We start from the raw sequence: 27,428 nt of genomic DNA, 5'->3' as shown, positions 1-27,428 counted from the left end.
GTCCTTTGTTGCTAAACAAAGAAAGAACATCTGAAACTAAAAGTCGGCTTTTATGACGACCCAGTCTAGAAAATACCATTCTTGGTTTCGAAGGATGTTGATGTTGAATTACTGTCTGACAAAATGCTTTATGTTTCAAATGTTCCTGACCAAATTAATTCGCTTTTTTAAAACCTCCAAAACGAAAAATGTTGACATCCAAAGATTGGATTTTTATTTCAGTTGCAAATATTGTTCGGCTACGCAAGTAAGCTTTATTTGTACATTGAATTACACAGCTGCTTAAACAACAAAACAGCCAAGACGACGCGGTGACAAACATACACGTTAACTGCAGGTGAGAAAGCTCCTTTTTTCTTTTACACACGAAAATAAACTGTTACAATAGTCCAAATAAGAATACAAACGGATATATATAATATATGGAACTATCATTTGTAATTGTGTAAGTGGTAAAAGGAAATACGTTTTGATTAGACAGTATTTTTTATTGATCTTGGATTGATATCAATAACAGCATATAACAATCAAGTATGTTGTCATTCTTTGATAAATGTCTATACAAATGAGTTGTTGTATTATTGAAAAGAAAGTGATGGATTGTCAGGATGTATTTTGATGACATGTATATAGATTTATTGTGTTTACAATATGTAAACAAGAACAGGACACAAGCTCACATGGACATGCTCACAGGAAATAATACAGGCCCTATTTAGGTCTATGCACCGCTTAGACACAGAACAACCAGAGTTTACGTCAGCTTTGGATCACCAGTTAACAGACTTTGCTCATCACTGACATTCATGGTAGTAAAATCTTTTCAAATAACTTTTTAGACACATAGAAATGTATTTTGAATTTGCATACTATAAAAACATATAACACAATAAATATTGTTTCAGTATCTTACAAAACTCTGTACATTTAAAACTTTCCTTTTAATAAATCACACCTTGAAAAATGAAGGCCTATACAATGAACAACTGAAATACAAAACAATAGTGTAAGCCACTGAGGAGGACATGTTTGAAGAAAACAAGTTGCAGAGTTAGAACTGCCCAGATGGCACCCATAAAATGATGAAGTGCTTAGAAGGGAGCATTTTTCAAGATTTGTAACTTGTTGGTGGATGCGATCATTTCCAGTGGAAACAATCAACATCACACAACTAAACTGTTAAGAACAAATAGACTCACATTTTATTTCTTGAGACAGACCAACTTCACTTCAGATAAATCCACTAAAAGACAGATTTGTCCAGAATAACCAACTCACATGTCCACCATGATTATGGGAATAAAAACAAAGTGATTAGTCAAAAGAACCACTTTGACAAGCGGTTATCCATGCCAATATCTACAGGAGTGTAGTGTTCCAGTTATGTCACAGTAACAGCAGCATTGTCTTTACTCTTCTCTACGTATGGAGGCGAATTGTTTTTGTCTGTTATGGTCCCTGCTGTTGGGGCCGGTGGCTGAGTGGCTGGAGAGTGTCCAGAAGGCTTCGGGTCTGACACAGATTCCGTTTCTGGCTCCTGCTGTGATGCGGTTGCTGTAAGAAAAAAAAAAATCCAACAGGTATGTTTGATGATCTGATCAAATCTAGCTCCCCCAAGTGTAAGAACAGTGCAACTGCAATTTTGCAGAACCTTGGTTGCACTTTTACCACATACCCTTGTTGGGTCGGTTTCCCAATTTATCTTCCTGGTAAGTTGAAAATGTCTCTCAGCTCTTCATATGAAAACACTGTCTCTGACCCACTGCTGTAAAAAAGTTTGGTGGTCACATGACACTCAGACTGATGGATTTGTCCAGACAAGTTACATAGTAAAGATTAAAATAATGACTAGTCTTTCACTGCAGTATTTAGGACTATAATCAAAAACCAACCAAAGCAAAAATTGCAGATAATATGAAAAAAAAAGGTCAAAATATTACAAGGTGCTGCTTTAATATTATAAATACGGTTTGAAATGTAAACGTTCATTTATAATTGACAAATTATCCAAATAACCATTTAGATCTTGATGTTGATGGAAAAAAAAGTGTACATGAATAGAAAAATCACTTGATATTTTTTATATTGAGCAACAAAGTACCTTTTTAAATATCATTGTTACAATTAACACATTCAAACAGTAGGTGGCAGCAGAACAGACTTCCTTTGCACATCAAAACTGTAGGTGAAGAAGAGTTGGTTGACCCCGTGATGGACCCTTAATAGAAGATTTCTTGATCTTGATCAGGGGTTACCAACAGCCCCTGGGCCTGTTCAAAGGTTTTCATACAATAACCATCTTATTATGTTTGATTTTGTGTTCCCTTCTTGTTGCCCTATTGGCAATGATTGAGGAAATAAAAAATGTGATTAGTGTATTAGAGAAATATAATTTACCATCTATAAGAACACATACTTGGATATTTCAAAAGTGTATATCAAACTGATGGTAGCTCTTTGGGGTCATTGGGTTTCTTAGAGTAGCCCGTATTTGCAAAAAAGTTGGTGACCCCTCATCTAGAAGGATGTATGGATGCATTCATCTCTTCATCGTTTCTACAGCATTTCCTTAGAAAGTGTTGATTCCTAAGACTAAGAAGTACTTCCTAGTCGACCATAAATAGCCTTTTTACCTGACTGTGTGCACGACTTCATGTGCTCTGGCCAGTGGGCTTGCTGACACGGGTAATCGCAGTAACTGGTGTTCCAGCAGCAGTAGAAGATGGCCTCCTTCCTGCAGTTAGCACACCACTGCTTCTTTTTGGTCTCATCAACTGCTTGTTGTTTCTCCATCTCGACCTGCTTCTTCACATCTGCAACCAACCGCTCCCTTTCCTGCTCCAGACTCTGCCTCATCTCTGCCATGGTCAGCTCTGTCAAATGATGGACAGCAAGAATTTTCAGAGCCCACTTGTGAGGGGAACATTTGTATGTTGAATTTCATTAAGACCAAATGCAGCAGTGTCTGACAAGAGTTTATACACAAGCATTCATTCCAAAATAGACTCCTGAATTTAGTGTATATGGTCAGCATAATTTATCTTAAATGACATGGTGTCATTTGAGTTTAAATATGCGAGTATAAGATCCAAAATTAATTTCCAAACTTGCTGTCGAGACTTTTGTATTTGTGGTTAAAATAAAAGCATGAAAATACAATCTCAGATCTACATCATACAAACAAATATTAAGAAATAGAACATCTATGAAAATAAGAAATTAATATATTACAGCCACACTGATATGTCCATTAATGCTTTATATTTTCATCCATTTGTTTTTTTATTCTTTCTTCATAGTCTCAGTTTGCAAATTGCCTTTTTGTAAATCTTTTTTTTTGTGGGTGTTGGTCTTATTGCGTTTGACTTGTCAGGGTTAAAAAGAGGATGAAGTGGACATTATTTGTTCTGGTGAATGTATAATACTCGTTTCTTTATGTGTTCACTTGTATCACTTTATAACCAACTGATATTTGACATCCATTTTCCAATGATGGAGACAAAAGAACAAGACAATATACAGCCCCGGTGATGAAACTAAGTTTGCAGCAAAGCTTGAGTCTCAAATACAGCAGAATGTCAACGACTAGAACTGAATGTGTACAAGTCTGTTTACAACAATGTGACTTTATGAACTTGCACTATTAATTATCAATATTTTCATCTGATGATTTCATGAATTTATTTGTAACAAATTGAGAAACAAATAAATCCTGATCGGAAATTGATGTAATTATTCCAAGAACCGTATGTCTTGACAGCACTAAGAACTACTGCATGTTAAATCAAGTACAAGGGTTATAATATCTTAGGTTTAGTCACTCTTGGATGCATCAACTCACCCAAGTTGTGCTTCATCTCTGATAATTCTTGTTGATGCAGCCACTGAAGTTTTTCGATCTCTATTCTTAATCGCCGGATCTAAAAAAAAATTAAAACAGGTGAATGACTGAATACATTTCTGAACACACTGGTCATCTCACCTCTGCAATGGTGTTTCCTGACGTGCTTTTGGAGAGGTCGTTATAGATTTCTGTCATTGTTCCTTTTATTGTGTCCATGATCTGAAACAAATAAATGTAGTTGTTATTTCCACATATTATGTTTTTGAATGATTTAAAATATTATCTACTTACTTTATTTGTGTATTTGGCAATATCTGCAGCTACATCTGCTGAGGAAGTAGGAATCTGTATGTCACTAGATCCAACTAAAGAAGTGCTAGTGGTGTTGAGCTGGGAAGTTGAAGTACTCGGATCTTTCTGTTGTCCTGTGGAGGATTAAAGAAAAAAAATCATTCATTCATTCATTCATATATATATATATATATATAGTTGTTTTTTTTGCAGGTGGGTCTACCTTTTGCTGCTTGTCTTGTCTGGTAGCGGCTACTTAAGGATGAATTCTGTGGCTGAGAACCTGGTCCGTGACCCGGGCTCTGGCTCTGTGTCTGATCCCCCAGTTGTTGCTGCCTCTGCACCTTCTGCATGTGCCATTTCTGTGAGGACGTCTGGATTTTGGTGGGATTCCAAACCACTGCCCTCTGCACAGGCTGGGCTGCTTCTTTAGGCAGCAGGGGGCGCTGTTTCTTTGTAGCAGCCTGTGTGGGTGCAGGGACTGGGGTGGAGGCGGGTGAAGCGTTTGCACTAGCATTTGTGGGAGAACTGGTCTGACCAGACGGTGCGGATGATACAAGGTTTACAGCTGCTTGAATGGAAGATTGTATTGAATCTTTATTGTTTGAGTCTTTGTCTTTAGCTGCTGCAGAAGAACACGACAATTTACCTGAGCAGGAAAAACAATTGTCAAGTATTACTAACATAAACGATAAAACAAATATTTCAAAATCAAACCTTCAGATTTGACAGCATTTGACTCTTTCACTGTTTTTGTAGTAGAAGCTCCTGCATCTCGTCTGGTCCTCTTGGAGTCGCGGCCACGATGATCGTCTCCAAGATCGATCACAAGCTCCCTCTCAGAATCAGAGTCCTGCTCGGCCACTGATGATGCACCAGTGGCTCTGCCTTCATCATTCTTGGCCTTGTCCGAGTGGGCCTGGGTCGTCCGCAACTTGTCTGGAACCTCTTTGTCCTGGCCGCCGCTACTCTGCTTCTCTTTGCTTTGGGGTTCAGAAGTTAGTTTCTCCACTGGGGCTGCAACTCCTTCCTTAGTGTCACTTTCGATGCTCGGCCTCCGTCGTTTTCTTTCCACTTTGACCTTGACGTCCTGGTTGGTGCTCTTTGGCTTGTGCTCCTCGTCACTCAGATACTCGCTGTCACTGGAATCAGATTTGTCCGAATCCTCAGAGTCACTGTGTTCCACACCTTTGTAGACGTCCTCAGAAATCTCATCAATTCCTGCAGGAAGTCAAGGCAACATTTCTAACAGTTACTAAACTAGTATTCGTCATCATATAATGCAGATATTTAGCCAACAAATGTTAATTATAACTATGTTGAAATTAATGATATACTTTTATCTACATTTTAGATGGTTAATGTTACTTATGTCTTTGCTGCCTCTGTTACATACTGTAATATTGAATATTCTTTAGTAAAATTAAAACTTTTTAATGGATAGATCCACCGTCTTTGAGGCAAATTTTCAGAATGTGCTTGAAGTTCTCAATTTTGAGTTGAACTGGTCAAAGATATAAACGCTTTTATTTCGTCCTCCTGAATGTCTTAACTCATGGTATGATGTCACTTTTCACAATTGCCTCGCTCTCGTTTCCACTTCGTCAAATGTGGCCCTCCTTGAGAAAAGTGTGGTTTATGTTTATTTTAAACCTTTACCAATAGAGCACCACATTAGCTTAGCACTATAGCCATGTTCTTAAGATTTAGCTGGAGCCAGTCATACACTGAGACACTTGCTTACCCAGCTGAGCCTTGCAGCTCTCAATAGTCTTGTCCAGACTCCTGAGAGGTCTTTTGGGGGCTGGTGGAGGAGCTGGGGCTCCATGCTGCTGCTGATTTTGCTGCTGCTGCTGTTGCACCGTCTCACTCAGCTCCTTAAGATCCATCTCAGCCTTGACCCGGTCTAGAAGAAACAGACCTGAACTCAGTGTTGGAACAAAAGAGACATTTTGAAAAAGCCACCAGGCGATAACTTGTGGAGGATCGTTTCAATCCATTTTTTTTGTTGACATTGACACTGACCCAGGTTGAGGTTAAGGATTCCACCAGTGGGTCCAGTTCTCTCCTGCTTAGGCACAAGTCCTGGGCTAAAAGGCTTCGGGCTGCCTGTGACACTCGCGGCATGGCCTGGCTTTCCAGACACGGGAGAGGCTGTAATTTAAGAGAGCATTTCATTGGAAACTTCAGCAAAGTGCCACAATAGAACCATTTGAAGTGAACTGTACCAGTGCAGTCCATTGACTCCTCTCCAGTGCTATATTGGAAGCCAGAAATCCTACTTGATTTATCCATATCCTGCTCGCCATCTGATCCCGTGTGAACTGAGGAGTTGGTGCTCATCGGAGAGCGAGGCATGTCCGTCATCGAGACCCTTCGACTCATACCACTGGGAGTGGAGTTTTTGCTGAGGACCATCTTTGGGGACGCGGTGATATCGAAATTGAAGCGGAGTTTATCCGTCTTCTCGGTTTTAACAGTTCCCGCACTGGGATTGGACGGGTCCAGCAGCATCTGCAGCTGGTTGTTTGGCGTGTACGGGGTCCGGAAAGGAGCGTAGTTGAAGACGCCAAATTTCTTTCGAATGTTTTCAACGTATACTTCCATCTCTTGCATAGCACTGTTGAAGATGCTTTTGGTCTTCTTCACAGAGAAGGGAATCTCTTTGGACATGAGATAGCAGTTGTTGATCGGAACCCAAGCTCTGCACAAAAAACAGCAACACACTTATAAGACCAGGTTAATTAAACAGCCATCCAGTTACAGTCCCACAGGACGACAAAAAGACAAATGGTGAAGAATTTAAAAATAGGCGCAATAACGCAATTGAAATAGAGAAATGATGACAATTGTAAATTAATGGCATAATTTGACCCCCCCACCCAATGTTTTTTAAAATTTGTTTTTTATCAAGACACAGATGTGCATGTTCAATTAGTATTAATATTTACTAAACTATCTATAGAATTATTACAAGCTATTACCCATTACATTTAGTTTAAAAGATTAATAATTGAATAAATCCACATAAATCAGATTTCTAAATGGCTTAAGTTTATTTCATTACGTACGTTGAATTCTTTTTAAGGTATTTTCCGGTCTGAGAATGATTCTAGGGGAATATCGTGAAGGTTAATAATAATTTCACCTGTCATGTTGTCCAAAGAATCTTGCGTCCACCTGTCCATCTTTTTCTCTAAGTGCTTTAGCGGGCCAAAATGGAAATCCCTTCAGTTTAGCCCAGACAAGCGTGTGAGGTTGACTCTGTTAACAGTAAAATGGAGTCTGTGATGTATTATTTTTCTCTTCAACACATATAAATATTGGTTTATCTTGAGTTACTCACACAAGGTTCACAGAACCAGTTGTCTCGTTTTTGGCATGAGGACAGGTAACACTCTGGACACACCTCAATCTCGTTCATCTGGAGGGAAATATGATGATTCTTTCTATTCCACAGTATTGTTTTCTTCACATCTTACCTCATGTTCACAGATCTTAACGATGACCTTTGCAGTTGCTGTTAACTTGTGATTACCTGTGTCAAAAATACCTTTAAAAGTTACAGGTATTGAGGGGGAAACTCGAGAGGATGTGTAGATCTGGATCTCACCTCCATTATAGATGATGCAGTTGTGTAATATCCATTTCATGTCAGCCAGGAACGCTTCGGTGCAGCCGTAAAACTTCTTTTTGATGTTCTGACGAGAAGACGAGTCATTGTTAGTTACTCATTCTTATCAACCACCTTGACACGTCAAACAAACTACTTATTGAGAATACTCAAGATCTTGAATTTCGATATATAGATATTAGATATATTTAAAATATAAATATACATTAAGGACAACATGTATTAACGGATTGGTCAAAAGGACCGATTACAATTAGTTTAGAATTAGTTTAAGTGTAAAAATATTACATTAATACAATTAATAAGACCACATTAATGTTCATATGACAGACATAAATGATGAAAGGATCCTGATAAAGTCAGCATTCTGTAACACCAATAACAAACGTCAATTCAAGGACAAAGTAAATATTCTGTTCAGTGAAGAAGAACATCAGGAATAAGGGGCAGAAATAAGAGGGAAAAATATTATCCTTGCAGCTTTTCTATCTTTAAAAAAATATATTTTTTTCTTTATCATTGACTACAGTTTTAGATTAGTTAGTAAATTAGTTGATACGTTTAAAGTAGTTTGATTACAGTTTAAAATTGTTTGATTACAGTTGAACACTTTTTTGTTTAAAAAAATAAATATGTGGAGGATATATTGAAAACAACAATGATGTTTAAAATATAAATGCAATGTAAACCTATGGAAAAGACAAAACGATTTCAATAAGAACAAGTAAATTAATCATTATTAAACTAGCATCATGTTTAATTCCAGTTTCTTCACGGGTTAGGTCCAGGCTTGCATGATTTGTTCCTCACTGATTACGAGTGTGAAGTACAAACGTTTTACGCCACAGTGAATAAGGATTACCTTTTCTAAAGTACTCAGGTCCATGGCATGAAAGATGTACTCTGCGTAATCTGGGTGCTGTTCCAGAGACACTGGCTTCAGAAAAGGTTCCGTCTGCAGAGTTGAAACAAAGGTTTAGATGGTTCTCATCATGGATTTAATCAGCAGTTGGCATGCTTGAGCACTCTTACCCCCGGCTGTTTAATCTTTTGAAGTGCAAATTTAAGTAAGTATGAAAGTTGCTCTATTGACAGCATTGTCATGGCCTTGCTCTGAGTTTCTATGCATTCAGCAACCGTTATTTTCTGTAAACAAAAAAAAAAGCAACACAAATGATCAATAACAAGTCGAGTGAAGAGAATATTCTTTGAGTAGTGTTGATTTTAAATCTAAATTCAAACTGAGTTTAAAATCATTAACACTTCAAAGGATGTCACATTATGTGTTGCACTGAGCCAAGATCCAATATGTTTTGGGAGAAGCACAAAAGAGAGTGCAAACATTTTCCTGATGTGAAGCTAACAAGTCACAACACATAGTGCGACACCCACTTCATCAACAGAAGATTAGAATAGGATTTGAGTGTGAAAACGACGTGCAACAAGGACACTCAACTTGAATGACCTCAAGACTAAACATTTCTGAGGAACAATTGATGTCTTGAATTTAAAAAATGTTTTTTTTCATTGCGATGGAGTTAATTCAGTTTAAGTAAATATAAATTCAAAAGTATTATCTTAAAACTTTTCTCTACAACCAAGCCCATCCTAATTACATTTATATTAACAAAAATAACATGTTAGTTGAAAAGATCAGCTTTCATGTTTGGAGCAAATTTAGTACAGTAAATAAATCAATTTTAAAACACGTAGATGGTTTAATAATCTTCATTTAAATTAAATAATCTAAACACTTTTAATCTTTCATCGATTCAGCTCTAAGAATAAGCTCAGAAAAATCAGATCTTTGATTCTCAACTACTGGATCTTTAGTGGGAAAAATAAATCTGCCTTCAATACAGTAAACATAAAATGTGTGTGTTGTGTGTCTGCTAATTATTTTTCTTAAATTAATATCCAATAAAAAATAAAAATGTCTTGTGGATTTTTTGCTCGTCAGACTGGAGACTTAAAACCAGTTAAACCTCATGGAGGATAATTAGGAGTCGAGTGTCCCTCCTGCACATCCTTGTTGCACATCCACACACAAAAACACTTCTCCGATGTGATACCTCACACTCTGGACAGAACCAGTCGCCCTCGGGCTCGGCTGGTAGTTTGAGGCACTTGGCGTGGTACACCCTGGGGCAGAGCTCACAGCAGAGCACCTGGCCCTCGCGGTGGCACAGCCAGCAGTAGAAGTCGTTCCTGCCGTCCTGCGGTACAACATCAACAGGGTCTGTTGTGAGTGGCTGCTTCATATAGTAAAAGGGACCATGTCTTAGCTCTGACTGAAATGCAGGTGAGAGAAACAAAGGGGGCAGGTTTCAAAAACACGCAGGAACACAAAGGTGCAGTGAAACAAAAACAAGGCAGCAATGCAGCGGGGTCAGCAGGGTAAAAAAAAAGCAACATATATGCAACTAGTTTGCACTAAACGCTTAATAATGAAATTAGATTTTTATCATTAGTATCTTTAGCTTCCAACACACTATTAAAAGGCAAATTAAACAATCAAAATCAGCCAAATTTCTAACACATTTATGTACATGTTTAACTTAATCAAACTAGACTTTACACAGCTAACTTCTTATTAACTGACTTTAATGTACTTGAGACAACGCAGACCACATCCACACAACTGCATTTCTACTACTAACCAAAGCTCACATTCAGAACGTCTATGCAGCAAACTGTTTTTGCAGACATGTTTAAAGATATTTTTGTATTCCTGTAACTGTCTTTTAAAAATTAATATAGGGAGCGTGAAACTCAGTGTCTGTCACACAGTTCTTCAACAATAGACAAGGCTTGTTGGTGCCAAATGCCGATGGCCTTGTCTTATTTGTCAATAAATGTACATTTGCTTTAGTGCAACAAAAAATGTTTTTTGGACAATAATTCACCTATTTTCTATCAAATGTCCTTCTTTCACAGTGTTTAAAGTTTTTTAAAGATCGCTGGCGTCAATAATACTAGTTCCTTTATAGCTTATGTTCAATCCAAGCATCATCATTGTATTATATTATTATATTATTGACTTACATTTTTCAGCCAGCAAGCCACATAAAATAACATTTTTTATCTGTACAATACTTTTAAATGAATGTAGAGGTTTTTTTGAGTTTGAACTACATCCTTATTTTAAATGTATGTATATATCTTTAAGAGCTACTGTTGTAACACTTGTCTATAACAAATGTGTTCCCAAAAGGCAACGTTCTGGCGATACGATAAGCATCACGATATAGGAGCAACAATACAATATATTGCGATACTGTAGGAAATAAGATACAATTGTAGTATTTACCTGATAATGACTCTTGTGTTGCAGAATTTACAGACCTCATGACTCTTGAAAAAGTCTGAACTACTTTCATTTATTTTGAAACTAAAATATGTCCAATCTGTATCCTCTCGTTCCCGGTCGTAGCCAGGATCTCACAGGATTTCTTGTTTGTTTGTTTCTTTCAAAGGTTCGATTGCAATACAAAAATGATCAAAGGCTGTGAATACTTGAATGATACTTTTAAATAAAATGTTCTAATTTTTGATATAGATATAGAACAGTGATGACTTCAGTACAGTGCTGTTGAATATGGACTCACTATCATTACAATAAATATTGCTATTCTTACTCTCCTAGTGATGATGACCTAGAAACTCCAATGCAAGAAATTACATGCAATACCTTGAGCAGGTCTTTGCACCATCTGACGCTTATAAAAATGAATTTCTTTAAGAGCTCTTTCAATACTAACACACAAGCGGTGACACAAAAACTTCATTCATTTTAGTCCAAAAAAAACCAACAAGCTCTGCTCCCTGGAAACACGGTCGTGTGGATGTAGCCTCGCTGTCGTACGAGTCACACCTGAGACTGGACCCCACGCATGTTAGCTTCCTCGGTCACTTACCTGGTCTTTACTGCCGCTGTTCAGCGCTCCAGGTTTCTTCTTCTTCTTGTGCGGGCTGGGGGAGCTGTCTGAGGGAGAGTGTCCATTGGAGGAATGGGATGGACTTGAAACTTTTCTCTTCTGTGGCACCACCGGGCGTTCCGTTGACCCCGGTGGATCAGGGACTTGGGAACAAAATGGGTCCAAGTCAAAATATGATACAAAAAGGTTTTTTTTTTCTTCTATTTCCCCATCACCAAAACACAACCAATAAGAGGCATTATGGGTAGATTAAGCTAATTAAATCAACTGGATTGTTAAATGAATCAGATTAATTAACAACATTTGAACCACAATCTATTAGAAGAATTTTACGTATAGCTTCTAACGTGTTTAAATCTTGCATGATGCATTGCAAAAGGCCAACACTATAGTCATACACTGCCAAAAAGAAAAACCGCGTTCCTACTCGTCTCATCCTCCTCTTAAACAGAGCTGTAGAAAAGGTTCAACTCCAAAATGTCATCAGGCCTGGAGACTTACCTTTGGATCGCGCCGATGCATCCATCCCCTCTACCACATCAGACTCGTTCTTTATCTCCTCCTCAGCCAGACTGCAGCGCGCCACACACACACACATGCAGCACACAGAACCACAGGAAGAGATGCAAAACACAAAGTCAGAGAGGGTGCTGAAAAACCACATCAGCATAACAGTAAACAAGTGGAACACCTCGGAAAGCACAAGTCCCTAATGGCCCACCGGTGGGGATTGATGTTTCTATCATTAATGCTTTCTCCAGCTCTGATTTTTTTTTTTCCATTAAAAAAAAAAAGAGAAAGACTCAATTTAATTAGTCAACATTTTTTCTGTCAAAAGAGTAGAGGTTAAATCGCCATAGCAACGCTCTGTGATCGCTGAAGGCAAGTTGATATTCAGAGCAACACATTGGCTGCGTCGCCAACACTGCCTCGTTAAGAGCACACCACCACGGACGTCTAGTCACAAACAGGTCCTGATCTTAGATTTATGTTCGCTGAATAACAACCCAGAATAACAAGAGGAACGATGGGATTGATCCACACGACTATAAGGGACTAGGTCTCTGAACAACAACACACCCAGAGGAATTGAGGCCATTGTTGGCTGAGAATCACACAGAGAGCAAGAAACACCTCAATGATTTTGGAGACCGTCTATTAACAGTTGCTCGGTTAAATGCATTATACCTGTAAGATAAATTTACAAGCGTAAATAAAGCTAAGCCAAACAAAATATAATACACTACAGGACTTTTGAGTCTGATTTTCATATTGTCTTTTCATTCTTTGAGGCTAAAATGATGAATTCTGTATTTAGTCAGTCCAGTTTTTACTTGTATTTTTAAAATCAATAACCATGTTCCCTTATCTTAGACACTGGTATTGTAAAAATAAAGCTTACTCATATCAACATTATTCACCTTTCATTTTGACCATTCATGGGCCACAAAAATCATTTGGCGCCCCGGGCCTTGAGTTTGAAACACATCCCACAACAATCCAGCAGTGCAGAGTCGGTTTCATTTCTTTTAAAGAGAAACCGAGGTCAGGGAATGGAATGCATGAAGGCTTATGATTGATTCAATTCAGAAATGATTAAAGAATTTCCTGAAACAGACTGCGTGGACCAGACTTTAAGACTTGTTGAAACAAGAGGGAACTTTGAATTGTAACAGTGCCCAAAAATATGTTTTTTATTCCTACTTTGAAACTGTTCTTTTGCTGCCTCTCCCCACGCCATACTGGCCACATGACTCAAAGGTCAAGCCTTTCTTGACATGAACATTTGACCTACTTCCAGAGTCACATGAATGGAGTCGATAACATATCAACTTGTATATTGATTTAAAGTAATTTTACTGATGACACCAAACACACCTCTCGGCTAGATTAGACGTGAACACATCGGGAAGACAATCCTGCTCACTTTGACTGTATCAACAAGTCCAACTCAGTTGGTTCAACCACAACAAGACCACTTCCTCTAACTGAGCAAACATACGCCATGTTTGCTCTGAATTCAGTCCTTTGTTTTTAAACTGAAACCAGGATGAACCGGCAGCTCTAAAATGGCAGACGTGGATTGAGCAGAGTCTCATCTAAAGACGTTGAGGCATGGGTGTCTGGTTTCAACTCGCAAACAGTCACACACACCCACACACATCCAAAACCCCTTCAGGGCCTTCCTCTTCCGGACAGTTAGGACCGGGCCCACGTGAAAACAAGTCCTTCTCGAAGTTAAACAAGAAGAGAGCCGTCGCCATTAGAGAGAAAGTACACGCTGTAGGAGAGAGACTCAAAACTTGCGAGTAGAGTGCAACACAAGCAGTGACAAAACACAATAATGACCATTTATCCAGACAGTATTCCCAGTTCCATTAGATGTGATCCATCACACAGGAAGAGTCAGCAAAATTAATCCACAGCAGATTCTGGGGAATATTCCTCAACAGCATTCCTCTTGGCGAGTGCTACCTGATGGACAGAAATGAACAATACTGACTCTTTATATTCCTCTCCTGTGAGAGCCGAGCAGGGTTCCCTCGTCACAGAAAATGGAGGCCACAGCTTGCTCCCCTCCCCCCTCACCCCCATCCCCCACTCCGAGGCTCAGACTCAGGCACTGGCACATCCATACGGGAGAACCAAGAGAGCTCTGTGGAGATCACAGTTCCACATTAAAAATAGAGAAACATCTCAAGACAAAACCACGTCGACCGGTGCTTGTGAAACACAATCCATGCCAGGGAAGATCTCGTCGCCGCTTCCACCTCCTCTACAAGTAACGTCGAGTAATTCCACAGCTGCCGTGTCCAGGGAGCTACTGTACCTTAAACTGCACATTTTCAAAGAGGGTGGATTCTGTCTGACAGAAACGTGCCATTGTGTCATTTTCATGCTGAAGATGAAGCTGCTCTCGGGAATAATGCAGCAGACTGGAAAGATCCACGGCCGCGCCACAGACACTGAAGAGATCATTATGTTTGGAAATCTTTCAACACAAATACAGGCGGAAATGAAACAGCAGATTCCAGCATGCCACCCTTAGAAACCCAGCAACAACAGTAAACACTCGATGTGTATATTAATATATATATGGACAACGTGAGCTCAAATAGGAAGAAAAAAATTGACCTTAATTGTTTACACGGCTGTAAAGCTTGCATCAAAGAAGGCTGTGGAATTTTCCAGAAGGCCCTTCTCGCTGCTGCTCTCTCCCTGATTGTCAATCTTTAACCTCAACTGCAGCTGCAATTGGCTGCAGGGCCAACAGGCTGGGTTGTCATTGGTGGAGCGAGTTATGCCACACGGATCACAGAGAGCAGACTACCCTCTTCCCCTTAAAACACTTTTTGCTGCAATGCAGAGATTTCTTCATGCACTTGTATTAATTTTAACGTCTGCGACATTTGTCCGTGTACGGTGTTAATATGAAAGAGGCACAACGTCGACGCTTAAATTAAATTATAACTCATTCTTTCTGAAATTAAGCATTTACCAAACATGCACAGGCATGAGGCATGTGTGGGGAGTGTCGTCTTGTGGCTTCATGAGGATATCTGCATCAGTTTAAAAGGTATTTAAACATAAAAAAAAACTGTTAACCAAGTAGACTTCAGATTCTACACATCTAGCAACACCTTCTACAAATCACAAGACAGTCACTGGACTTGTTTTCTCTCCAAAAATCTACGTGGACAAGGCTAAAGAATGTGATTTGAGCTGCTGCCACGACTGGAGACGACATTATGAATCAGAGAGCGAGGGCTGGGTGAATATAAAATGGCCACGGCTCTGACAAGAGGAGGAAGCAGTTTCACAACAACTGCCTCGTCCTTGACTGCGCTCGAGCTCCGGGGAAGAAACCCTGACGCACTCTGGTGCGTTTTGAAAGCTCCGTGGACGTCTTTCTCACGAGTTTCTCCTCTTAAGGTGGACGAGTTGTGCACACACGGAGGGTTGTGGATGACGTGGCAGAAAATGTCACACGTGCACTCAACATGCACATCTGTGACATGTGCGTTCAATCCACGATACACACCGACTTACAAAGGGTACATGATACCCTTCCTCCCCCTTTCCTCCCCCACCTCCACTGCCCATCCCCCATCCTCTCTCTGCCAGGCTGCAACAGTGGTAGAGGAGGCTGCCATTTTTAAATCCAACTATTAGCATTATAAAACAAGGACAAGGATTTGCCATGGTTCCACTCTGTCCCCTGTGTGGCAGCCTGGTAGTCTGGGGCACCATGTGACCCTGAGACACAGATAAAGAGCAGAGGTGAGAGTCGTTATCCAACCCCTCTCCCCTCCCCCCCCAGCACGGCGGCCCTGCCGAGGCCTCCACTCCACCCCAGCTCCTCCTCCTGCACACTAAAGAGATTTTGAGGTGTATACAGTCGTCAGGAGACGCAAACGGTCACAACAACGAGTAGGGGCGCCATGTTGGTTATGAGAGTTGATATGGAAGAAAAGACAGAGCTTACCTCTGTGGATGCATGGCTGCCTCAACACACTGTTAATGTCAACACTTAGAAAACATGGAGGACACTCTCAGTGTTCAGCTGAGGGAAGGCTCCGCTCTTCAGGCGAGGCGATCAGGCCCCGGCGGTGACAGCCCGATCCTGAATGGCTGCTCTCCGCATAGGCAGGATGTAAGGCCGCGTCTGATTGGTCAGAATGTTTCCTGAGTAATTATCTTTGTTCAGTGCAGGCAGGGGCAGCACTGCGAGTGTCAGGCACAAGGAAAGCAAAATGAGCGTTGAAACACAGCTTAAAAAACCCCAAAAGAACACAATCAATGACAACAATTTTGACATACTAACCCTATATGACATCTGTGTTCAGGATCCTGCGCCGGTGGTCTTATTTGAAGGCTCTAGACATATGAAAGGCAGCAAGCAGAGGCCGAGAAGCATGAGACCATGGCTTCACTGCACAAGCTTGCATTTTTTTCCCGTGGAGAGGGCCTTTGTTTAAACTCCTCCCTTCCTCCTTGCTGTCTTCAGGGAAGAAGCTGCCGCTCTTCACCTACTCTGCAAAAACACAGACACAATCATCACACTACAAATATATCAACAAAGACACGAGTACAAAATACAATACAAATAATGCCCTGTTTGTTTAGTGTACCTGCCATTAACAGCTGGTATTTTACATTGTTATCAATATATACATTCATATATTCCCCATACTGTTGTTGTCAAGCTCGAATGAATAGATTTAAAATATGTTGGTCGGAGTTTTTATGTTTGTAGAATTGAACAAAAGTGAAAAAGTTGTGCGCCCAACGTGGGGCTCGAACCCACGACCCTGAGATTAAGAGTCTCATGCTCTACCGACTGAGCTAGCCGGGCTGGGATGCACCTTTTTACTGATGTCTATAAGTACGTTTAGGCTGGAAAATGCTTTTTCTATTATAGGCAGTCGCATTTATGTTTGATGTGTCGCCTTTAGATAAAATAACTCGATATATTAGTTTATATAATAGTCCGAATTGATAAAACTGATGAATAGTTCATATAATATTTTTGATAAAGTAACAGATAAATAATGGAGATGGCCACGTGAGGGGCACAACAAGTCCAATACTGCACTCTAGTGGATAAATGTGAAATGCTACTTCGACATGCACCCGTCTCACTCGCTACTCTTTCTCTGTAAAATACACGGCTGCCTTAAATAAATAAAAACAAACAGTAACATTATGCATCTAAGAATAACTGCAAAAACATTGAATGCAGCGAAGCCCTCGGTCAACAGGTGTGTGTCCAATTACATGTTCATCTTACCGTGTTCTCAATTCTTGTTTATTTGATGTTTTCTTTCGTATTTCACACATAGTCGTAGTGGAAGCCTATGATAAAATACAGCAAATGTGCTAATATGTTGAACAACTTACCCTTTTATCGCAAGAACACTTTTCGACAAAAGCTGATTAGCTTTAATTCCACGCGGCTGAAGAACAAGTTGTGTTTACAATGACAACTTCCGGTTACTACAACCTAAGTAAAAACCGATACTAGAATCTTTCCTCTAAAAAAAAAAAATATTATATTTAATAATGTAATATATTTTTTTTAACAGTTTTATATATATATATATATATATATATATATATATATATATATATATATATATATATAATATTTTTTTTAACTGTTTAAAAAAATATATTACATTATTTTCACATGACTAAAATAGACTGCTTTAATGAAATGCTGTTGTATTTGAGGTTATGATGCATCACGTTTAGATCGGGAGTAAATATTTGTCAGATGGGTTTTCTATACCTATTCTGTCCCTTTCAAATCGCATTTTCACTGGTCGTTAAAGACAAAGTTACACAACATTGATGTCACAACTGAAGCCTGAGTAAGTAATACCTGGCGCCTTTATTCGTGGGAAGATTGGTGAATAGTTCTTAGCACAAACACGCACTTACTAAAATATATTCTGGCCGAAAATCCTCTTTGCGTTCCACTTTCAGGCATTATGTGTGCAGATATTTCTGCAGATGAGGTTCAATTCAATTCAATTCAATTCAATTTTATTTAAAGTGTCTTATCATAACAAAGTTATCTCAAGACACTTTACAGTTGAAGTAAGACTATAGTTGATTAAGGAAAAATAGATCCCAGCAATTCAACAATGAGCGAAACACTGTAGTTAGCTATGACGAGGAAAAACTTCCTTTTAGAAGGCAGAAACCTCGAGCGGGCAGGAGCAAGTCCATTATGTAAAGCTAGATCATTAGTTAATGATTGTTTGAGATGTTGCGGACCAACTAGTAAAACCTCAGTTTTTTCCGGGTTCTGTAGGAGGAAGCTTTTGGTCATCCAGGACTTGATATCTGTAATACAGGACTGTAGTTGTGTTAGCTGATTCCTTTCATCTGGCTTCCTTGACAAGTAGAGTTGGGTGTCATCAGCATAACAGTGAAAGTTTATAAGGTGTCTTCTGATCAAGTCCCCTAGTGGGAGCATATATATTGTGAATAGGATTGGACCAAGAACAGAACCTTGTGGGACACCATAGCTGACCTTAGTGTGTGTCGATGAGAGGTGGTTGACATGTACATAGTGCGTTCTATCCGACAGGTAAGATTTAAACCAGTTAAGAGCGGTTCCACATATGCCTATATAGTTTTCTAGCCTCTGTAGAAGGATTTGGTGGTCAACAGTTTCGAATGCAGCACTGAGATCTAGAAGAACAAGAACTGAAACATAGCCCTGATCAGAGGCCATCAGCAGGTCGTTACTAACTTTTACCAGGGCGGTCTCTGTGCTGTGGTGTTCCATAAACCAGACTGAATCAGCTCAAATTGATCATTGTCATGAAGATAATCACAGAGCTGACTAGTTACCACTTTCTCCAGAAGTTTTGAAATGAAGACAAGATTAGAGATAGGCCTATAGTTAGTGAGAACATCTGGATCAAGAGTGGGTTTTTTAAGCAGAGGTTTAATTACTGCAACTTTAAAAATCTGAGGCACATAGCCTGATGTCATTGACAAGTTAATAATGTCAAGTATGAAAGTGCTAAGAAAAGGGAACAGTTCTTTAAGTAGCCATGTGGGAATAGGATCGAGAAGACATGTTGTGGACTTTGAGGAGGAAACAACCCGGGACAGCTGTCGAGGACTCACTGGTAAAAAGGAGTCAAAATATAGATCAGTTATAGTGTCTGTGTCCGGTGAGGCTGCACCGGTTGTATTAGAAGAATCTAGGAGGTCTTGAATCTTTCCTCTGATAGTTAATATTTTTTTCATTAAAAAAGTTCATGAAGTCACTGCTACTGAGATGAGGAGGGATGGACTGCTCAATGGACTGATGGCTCCGTGTCAGCCTGGCTACAGTACTGAATAAGAACTTATTCTTATTTGCTTCTATAAGTGATGAGTAATAGCTAGCTCTGGCTTTCTGAAGAGATGCCTTGTATATTTTTAACTTATCCTGCTAGTCCTGGCAGAATTCATTATGTTTTGATGAACGCCATTTCTTCTCTAGTCATCTAGAATCCTGTTTTAATTTACGTGTTTCCTGAGTATACCAGGGAGCACGACTACTTCTGTGAACAGTCTTTTGAGTTAGTGGTGCAATTAAGTCAAGCATGTTATGCAACGAGTCTGTGAAACTGCCCACAAAGTTATCAATGTCAAGGTGACTATGGGTAGAGTTTGTTGACACACTGAGGGTAGGCATTTTAGGTTCCAGAGTCATTCTCTCTCCCGTTAACTTCACAAATGCTGACCTGCACTGGCTCAATTGGGATTCTCTTATTTTGAAAATCCTAACATCCGGTTCAGGGTAATACAAACTACGACCCGTTTTTTTGTTTCAGTGCGTCAGTAATTCTATTTTTTCTTGTTTATCTTACAAATTAAATATCGACCGATTTTTCAATTCTGATTATCCGTTTTGAATTCAAATAATTAAAAAAACGCGCTGTATTTCGTTTTTTGTTTTTTAAATGAAAATTGAATAACCACTCGTTTTTCGTTTTTGAACATATGCTCTCGCATCGAAAATCCAATCAGCAAAAGTTACACAACTTTTATTTTTAGAAATAAAAAACATTTCCAAATTCAAATAAAAAAAAAATGGAATGGATCAATCAAAAATGAAATAGTGAAAATAAAAGAATCTATCGTGGGTCCGTGAACGCAGCACGGGCCTAAGGCTTTCCTTCTACGTCGGTGACGCTGGAAGGTTCATGAATGGGCTCGGAGTGGGAGGATCCACCAGCTGACTGGACCAGGCTGGAGGGAAGTGGGATAGAGTTGTGACCGAGTCTCTGGGGCTGCGAGCATCTTCTTGAATGTTTTCTAAAAGCACCAGCAGCGGTACAAGTGCACACAGCCGGGCCGTGTCGTGCATCCTCTCTGCGGCGTCGGGAGGACAGCGAGCCGAGGAGACTGGACCAGAACCACACCGGGAAACATGGGTTTCCGCAAGAAGAACAAGAGCCCGCCGGTGCTGAGCCACGAGTTCGTGATCCAGAACCACGCTGACATGGTGTCATGTCTGGCGATGATCATCCTGCTCGGCCTGATGTTTGAGGTACCGTGTGCAGGTGCTAGCATCGTGTGCTAACTGTTAGCTAAGATGACAGCGGTGCTCCAGGGGCGCTTCTCATGTGTCTCTAAAGAAGATGGTGAGGAGGCCCGCTGACACAGGCTCGTTTTACCAGCTTTATTTCCAATCATCTAACTCCTACCTGTTTTTAGCCACATGATGACATGTGCTTTTGTCAGGATTCTATTTAGCAGCTGGTTGAATTTCCTTTAAAATTACAGAATCAAGTCGCCAACCAGCAATAAACATTCAGTTCTCAGTCGATACATTACGAAGGCATAGATAGGCCTGTGATATGCTTTCAAAACAAGGAGCCAAACATAAACTTGTATAATCCATCAATAATGGAATGTTTTGGAAAATGTATGATTCACCTTATGAACACCCAAGACAGGTCAGACCAGTGTTCGGTAAAGTGTGGCCTTCGACTTTATTTAATATAAATATACATTTCTTAGGTTCTTTGATAACCTTTTTATTTGTTTTCTTTGTTCTTTTTTGAACATGCCCCTTGAAATAAATTTAGTTAATATTGTGATATTTAGGGGGAAAAAAATGTAGTGTTTAATGTTTCTACTTTATTTCTTTCCTCTCTTTTACTCCAGGTGACAGCCAAGTTTGCCATCATGTTCATCACAGTCCAATACAACGTTACACAAGTTCAAGGTGAGCAGGCTACTTTTATTCTTTTGGAAATATTGCTTCTAAATGTTTGTCTTTCTTTCCTTTTTTTTTTAGACAACAAACATGACGCTGTGAACTTCTACCAATACGGCCCCAAAGATGTGGCAACCGTGTTTTTTTACCTGCTTATAGCCGTCATCCTTCATGCCTTGATACAGGAATATATTCTTGATGTGAGTATTTAACACAAGAAGAAAACTCCCAAATGTGGACAGAAATCCACATTTTTACAATAAACATGTGCTTAATTCAAAAGAAAAATATGATGCAAAAAAGACTACGTTCATGAATGTATTATAGATTACCACTATATTTGATGAGGCATGGTTTTGAAGTGCGTTAGTGGCTGCTTCTTTTGCTTGTGCTCTAATTGGACTTCTCAGTTTTTTCCTTCTTGCAGAAAATGAACCGGAGATTACATCTGTCGAAAACCAAGCACAGCAAGTTCAATGAGTCTGGTCAACTGGCTTCATTCTACCTTTTCTCCTTCATCTGGGGTTGCAGCATCCTCACTGCGGTATTCAGTTCAACATCAGCGTCTTTTAAAAGCTGACGGACTCTTAATGATTTGTTTTTTTTAAATATTGGCAGGAGGACTTTGCAACAAACCCAACATTTCTATGGGAAGATTACCCACACACTCGCATGGTGTATGTAGACATTTAAACTTGTATAAATAGATTTTAGATTTAGTGATTAAAATGATTCATTTCTTTCTTTTTTGGTCTAGATTTCAGGTAAAGTTCTTTTACATCTGCCAAATTGCTTATTGGCTCCACGCGCTTCCGGAGCTTTACTTTCAGAAGATACGAAAGGTGCGTGTTACTTATCATGTTACACAAAATAAAATCCTCATTTAATGAACTTGTGTACAACTTTGAAACCCCTTTTCCTGCTGAATTAATCAATTTCAATGTTTAAAATATTATTGCCAATTCAAATATTAAACTAAAGTAAAAAGATGTTCCTACATGTGGCCTTAACACACTTTTGATGTCTGTCCACAGGAGGATATTCCACGTCAACTTTATTACATTTGCCTTTATGTAGTTCACATCACTGGTGCCTACATCTTAAAGTAAGTGATCTTCTACCACTGACATTTGAATCCAGTGTCATAAGGTACAAATGACCTCTGCAGCCTTCGTAGGCATGATTTAAAAATAATTTAAAAAAGTGTACCAAATTCATCTCCAAGTCCAGATGAAGCAGCTCCTGTCATATGAAGTCATTTTGAGGGAAATCAATTGCTTTCTATTTTACTTTGTACTGTAGAAGTATCTACATGACGGACTATTTTTAGACACCTTGACCAAGCTTCCTCTCTTCTTGTGTTTCCAGTCTCCACCGCCTGGGTCTGGTGCTGCTGGTTCCTCACTACTTGGTGGAGCTTCTGTTCCACGCTTCCCGCCTCTTCTACTTCAGCGACGAGAACAAACAAAAGGGGTAAGAGTAGAACTTTGGACTTTATTTTTGAGATGTGAAATGTATTCAAATAAAATCCTTGTTTGGTTTGCAGTTTTACTCTTTGGGCCCTGCTGTTCGTCATCGCTCGCCTGCTCACCCTCACAGTGTCCGTTCTCACCTTCGCTTTTGGGTTACCCCGTACAGACAACCAAGGCTTTTCTCTTGCAGAAGGCAACTTTAATGTGCTGACCATCAGGCAAGCTAATGAATCATCTTGAATCAATTGTGCTTCTCATTTACATGGACGTTCTTAATCCGTCACTTTAAAATATCGTTTCTACCCTTCAGGATGACTTGTCTGGCAGCCATCTGCCTAACACAAGCCTGGATGATGTGGAAATTTATCAACTTCCAGTTGAAAAAATGGCGGGAACACAGCCAGAACCAAGCGTCGAAGAAAAAGTCAGTCAGTCCAAAGAACAAGCCTCATAAAAGAGACACGGGAAAGGGTAAGTTCCGGAAGTATTCAAGTCATTACTGTCGTTCTTAAATGTGAAAATAATAACAAAATGAGTCAACAATCCTCATCATGTTCAAGAAAATAGGTTAGAAATGCAGCGTAAATAGCTGTTCATAAGATAATAATTACATAAAGTTAAATCATTTTATATATTTAATGCAATATTTTTTGACAAATAGAACTAATATTCAAAGTCATTTACAAAATAAAAACTATGTTTCAAGGTCTTCATTAACATTGAGCCTATTAAACCTAGTTTGAAAAAACAACTAAGAATGACCTTTCACTGCATTCCAATAAATGCATAAATAAAATGACATCTTGACCTAAAGAATAGACGCAAACTAAAAATTTAAACAAGCCACCAAAAACGGCACATAAGTATAATCATTACTTTAGTGTGTGTTGTTGTTTCTTCATAGAATAGTACCTGTTTATAATATGAGACAGAAAAGAAGACATGGAATGTTTAAAAGTACTGTTTTTGTCAGTACAATGTAAAAGCTGTTGGTTATTATCTTGGGGAAATTTTAGATATTATCTCTAACCTACTAAAAAAAAAAATACAAAAAAAATAATTGTACCAGACATTATTTGAATTCAATTAATAATAAATGTATACAGTACACCAAGTTTTAATTTTTATGTGATCATAAACCTCATACATTTTAGTAAATGAAACGCCTAAAATTGTGAGTTTTTAAAGATAATTATTTACAGGGAAACGGTCCAACTTGTGTAGGATGTTTTAGAAATGGATGGATGGATGGATAGATGGATAAAGCTTTATTTAGTAACCAAACATTTTTATTCCTGATTCAAGACTTCTTTATTTTCCTTTTTTATAGGAGGCTCTGCAAATGGCGTTGTGAAGTCTGAGGATAAAACATCACCAAGGGCAAGAAAACCTAAAACCTCATAAAGCAAAATCACGTCAGGCAATGGATTAATAATACACACGAGTCCAAACTAAGCGACTTTACATAACTCACCTCTTGGAAGGTCTATCTGTCAGCAAGATATGCTTCTTGTGATTTGTTTTGCTTGGGTTCAGACAGGGCGTTGGTCATGCTGGTTCAGATGCTTTAATGAAGTTATTGGGGTTTTTTTCTGGAGGACTCTGACACTGGCTGCATCAACACGACAGTTTCTCTCAGCCTATTGCATTTTTGCATTCCGTGTCAAATTCAAGCTCATACCAAACTAATATTGTACTTTGTGTTTATGTGGACAAACTTTAAATGTATGTTTAAAGTGGAGATTGAACTACCCTATTTCAAGATCAGATGATTGAGGAAATGAAGCGTATGGTGCCTCAGGAATAGTTCTTTATTTAAATAACACATTTTTCCTTTAACTTGCTTCCATTCATTCAGTAATACGAAACTATATTTGCCTTTTAATCACCGTTACTACTTCACATTACTACGTTCAGATTTGATGGTCGTTTGTCAAAAGTGGGGATCTATCGCCCCCTGCCGATGTAATGTAACTACTGTATAACCTCGTTATTTTAGGTTAGGTATTAAGCTCTTAAATTAGAGTTGCAGAAATGGAAGTAATTATATGATATATATATATATATATATATATATTCTGCATACCAAGCAGAGCTAAATAATTGTTTTATTCCTATTTTATTTTATTTATTTTTTGTAGCAGTTTGGTCAGAGTTGGGCTGAAAATATAAATATCTAGTAAAGCCATCAATCAAAGGAATTTGACATTGGAAAGAACACTTTGAAGTCTCAAATTCTCGTCAGATAAAAGTGTAGATGTAGCCAGAGTCGCTCTTCATTTTATGACTGATTCAAATGTTCATATGCAGGTCAGTTGTATCAGAAGATTAGCAGTAAAATCTCATAGTGCAGGTTCAAATCACAAACATTTGCTTTTGAAATCCAATTTGTCTTTGGGTTGAGGCATTTTGACGAAATCTGTTCGCTCTCACGACCGTGACCGTGGCGGCGATGCTCTCTGTGCACGGGTACATTAGGTAAAGGCAAGGTTTGCGCAAGACAGCGAGTGTTTTCTACGGTCACTGCATGTTGGTCTGAGTTGTTCAGAAAACAAACACTAGCATTCAGTGGCCTTTTTTACAACTGCTGCAAGAGTTCTTTGCTTTCTTCTTTTCCGCATCACTACGGATCACTCGTGCGTTTATATGCTTTGATGAGCTAGAACCAGCAAACACAGCCACACTTTTTGCTTTGAAACTACAATCGTCCTTCAAGTGCCCTTATGATGTCATTGGTTCGTGTCACTTTTTTCAGGTCGGCTATGATTCCTCCTCCGTGTCAGAGGGGATGCAAAACAAAGTTTCTTTGGTGCAACATGTTATGCCTTTTGTGAGTTCTCGCTCTTGATGGTGATGATGGTGATGATGGTGATAATGATGATGATGTGTAGGATGGTTAATGCTCGTCCTGTATCAGATTTACGGCTTGTCTGCAGAGCATGAAACGTGACAATCTATTTATTGACTGTTGTGTTTCACACTTCTATCTCGTCTTTTAAAACCCACTTTGGTTCCGTCTTGATTTGTGGCTTCCAGCGTGGTGGAAGGGCTTTCTAGTGCTTCTGTGTTCACTGTGTCATATTTGCTGCGTGAGAGATTTTTGTGATAACCGCCGGCCAAACCTCGGCATGTTTTAAATTCTACTTGCTTCTCGATTTGCAGTGATCTTGACATTGTGACGCCGCGCTCGCACACGAGTCTCCAACCCTTGTGTTTCTATCAGAGGAAGCAGGAGAGGAATCTTTTCTGTTCATCTCTAGCACTGCTGGCATCTGCTTAAATCCTGAAGGTGTGTGCGTCAATGTCGTTTGAGCAAAAGCTGAAGATTTGGTCTTGAATATGTTTCACGGAAGACGGAGAGAACTTAACCTCACACTGTACTGAAAAGAGTCAGATTTCTAAGCTATTTTTATAAGACTAGTGAGTTAAACTGTTGCAGTTCACTCTGTCATGTGTTGTCATCTAAAAATAAGCTGTTAACACTTTTAATAGTTTGTTTTTTTTCTGAGCTGCTGTTTTGTTGGACTTGATTGCCTTATTAGCACATACACGTTGACGAGTCACAACAAACTGTCGCGGTGACATGCAGCATGAGGTCGTGTTAATGCGTCGTCGTAATGACAAAAACACTGGAATAATGTATCATCGTAGCTCCCAATCTACTACTGGCACTGCAACAGTTAAAGCTCTTATACGAGATTCCCAGATTGCAACTCCCGCATAACAGGTGACAATCTATGAGGGCTACAGTTGCTGTGGTTAAGCTACAGCTAGCTAGAACTAAGATACTTCTATCTGTGCTCTATCTTTGTAGCATTTCCTGTTAGTTCCATGTCAACGATTCTCTTCCAATATCTTGCAATTATTAGCCACAGACAGTCATGAAAAAACGTCTTGCTTGCTACAACCCCTGTGTCAGGGTACTCCGGTTTCCTCCAACAGTCCACTAACATACAGAGATTGATGAGAAATATAAATTGTCTGGAAGCTTAGTTAATATTTAGATATTTCTATAATAATCACAACAACCAAAATCAGGTTCTTACATCAATGTGTAGAAATCTCTTACTGAAAAAAAAAACATGTTTTCTTTTCTGTCTGTTTCTTGGGGAGTTACTACTTGATTATTAAAAAAAAAAAAAGGGATCATTTTGTATTTTTTTCATGACTGTTCCTGCCTGACAAAGACACACAAGTCTAAACAAAAAATGGAATAACTTAAAAATACATTTTAAACAATTGTTGTTCGTCCTCCCAGTCCTTAAAAAAAAGATCATTAGAGGACACGTTGGTTCTACTTTTCTGCACCTTCCTTAACCGTTTTGCTGCTTGTTAATTGTGTTCTCGTTTCAAAAGAGTCTTTGAAATGCTATATATGAATATATATTTATGAAAGGTCTTGTAAGCTCTGCTACCTTTCTTTGTCTATATTTTCTTTGTCTATTTTTTTATTTCATGTTTAAATAAATCTTTTGTTGAACATACAAGTTTGGTGTTATTTCTGCATCTGTGTAAG

General features: G+C 39.0%; 2 protein-coding genes and 1 non-coding gene across 12 annotated transcripts; 1 reads left to right on the top strand and 2 right to left on the bottom strand.

Annotated features, from left to right (window-relative positions):
• The first annotated feature begins 164 nt into the window (after positions 1 to 164).
• Positions 165 to 27,399, top strand: LOC148059947 (translocating chain-associated membrane protein 1-like 1). Of its 3 annotated transcripts, none has more exons than XM_087780752.1 (11): positions 165 to 337; positions 20,541 to 20,768; positions 21,389 to 21,640; positions 21,868 to 21,984; positions 22,059 to 22,117; positions 22,198 to 22,282; positions 22,475 to 22,545; positions 22,809 to 22,913; positions 22,987 to 23,130; positions 23,223 to 23,383; positions 24,243 to 27,399. In XM_087780752.1, exons 2-11 carry the CDS (start codon positions 20,649 to 20,651, stop codon positions 24,314 to 24,316), a joined length of 1,188 nt encoding a protein of 395 aa, XP_087636878.1. In that variant the 5' UTR covers positions 165 to 337; positions 20,541 to 20,648; the 3' UTR covers positions 24,317 to 27,399. The 3 variants fall into 3 exon arrangements, with proteins under 3 accessions (XP_087636878.1, XP_087636879.1, XP_087636877.1); XM_087780753.1 differs by lacking the exon at positions 165 to 337 and having other exon boundaries at positions 20,360 to 20,768; positions 21,389 to 21,449; positions 21,522 to 21,640; XM_087780751.1 differs by lacking the exon at positions 165 to 337 and having other exon boundaries at positions 20,360 to 20,768.
• Positions 614 to 16,735, bottom strand: LOC148059949 (MYND-type zinc finger-containing chromatin reader ZMYND8-like). 8 transcript variants are annotated; one of them, XM_087780749.1, is made up of 21 exons: positions 16,533 to 16,735; positions 16,194 to 16,432; positions 12,209 to 12,279; positions 11,687 to 11,850; positions 9,842 to 9,985; positions 8,802 to 8,915; positions 8,632 to 8,724; positions 7,749 to 7,836; positions 7,618 to 7,673; positions 7,482 to 7,559; positions 7,284 to 7,399; positions 6,364 to 6,839; positions 6,161 to 6,289; positions 5,880 to 6,041; positions 4,853 to 5,356; positions 4,359 to 4,784; positions 4,136 to 4,269; positions 3,983 to 4,063; positions 3,842 to 3,920; positions 2,634 to 2,873; positions 614 to 1,554 (listed from the first exon to the last, which is right to left on the bottom strand). In XM_087780749.1, the coding sequence occupies exons 2-21, from the start codon at positions 16,205 to 16,207 to the stop codon at positions 1,382 to 1,384; spliced, it is 3,342 nt and encodes a 1,113-aa protein (XP_087636875.1). In that variant the 5' UTR covers positions 16,208 to 16,432; positions 16,533 to 16,735; the 3' UTR covers positions 614 to 1,381. The 8 variants fall into 8 exon arrangements, with proteins under 8 accessions (XP_087636875.1, XP_087636872.1, XP_087636870.1 ...); XM_087780746.1 differs by having other exon boundaries at positions 9,842 to 10,060; positions 16,533 to 16,734; XM_087780744.1 differs by lacking the exons at positions 16,194 to 16,432; positions 16,533 to 16,735 and adding an exon at positions 14,843 to 15,755 and having other exon boundaries at positions 9,842 to 10,060.
• Positions 16,991 to 17,063, bottom strand: trnak-cuu (transfer RNA lysine (anticodon CUU)). Its single transcript has one exon. It is a non-coding gene; the product is annotated as a tRNA-Lys (tRNA).
• Positions 27,400 to 27,428: the final 29 nt, after the last annotated feature.

The sequence above is a fragment of the Callionymus lyra genome, chromosome 19 (assembly GCF_982586985.1).
Source record: "Callionymus lyra chromosome 19, fCalLyr1.hap1.1, whole genome shotgun sequence".
Lineage (NCBI taxonomy): Eukaryota > Metazoa > Chordata > Actinopteri > Syngnathiformes > Callionymidae > Callionymus > Callionymus lyra.
Note: the sequence above shows the minus strand (reverse complement) of the source record. Positions and strands in the feature narration are given on the sequence as shown.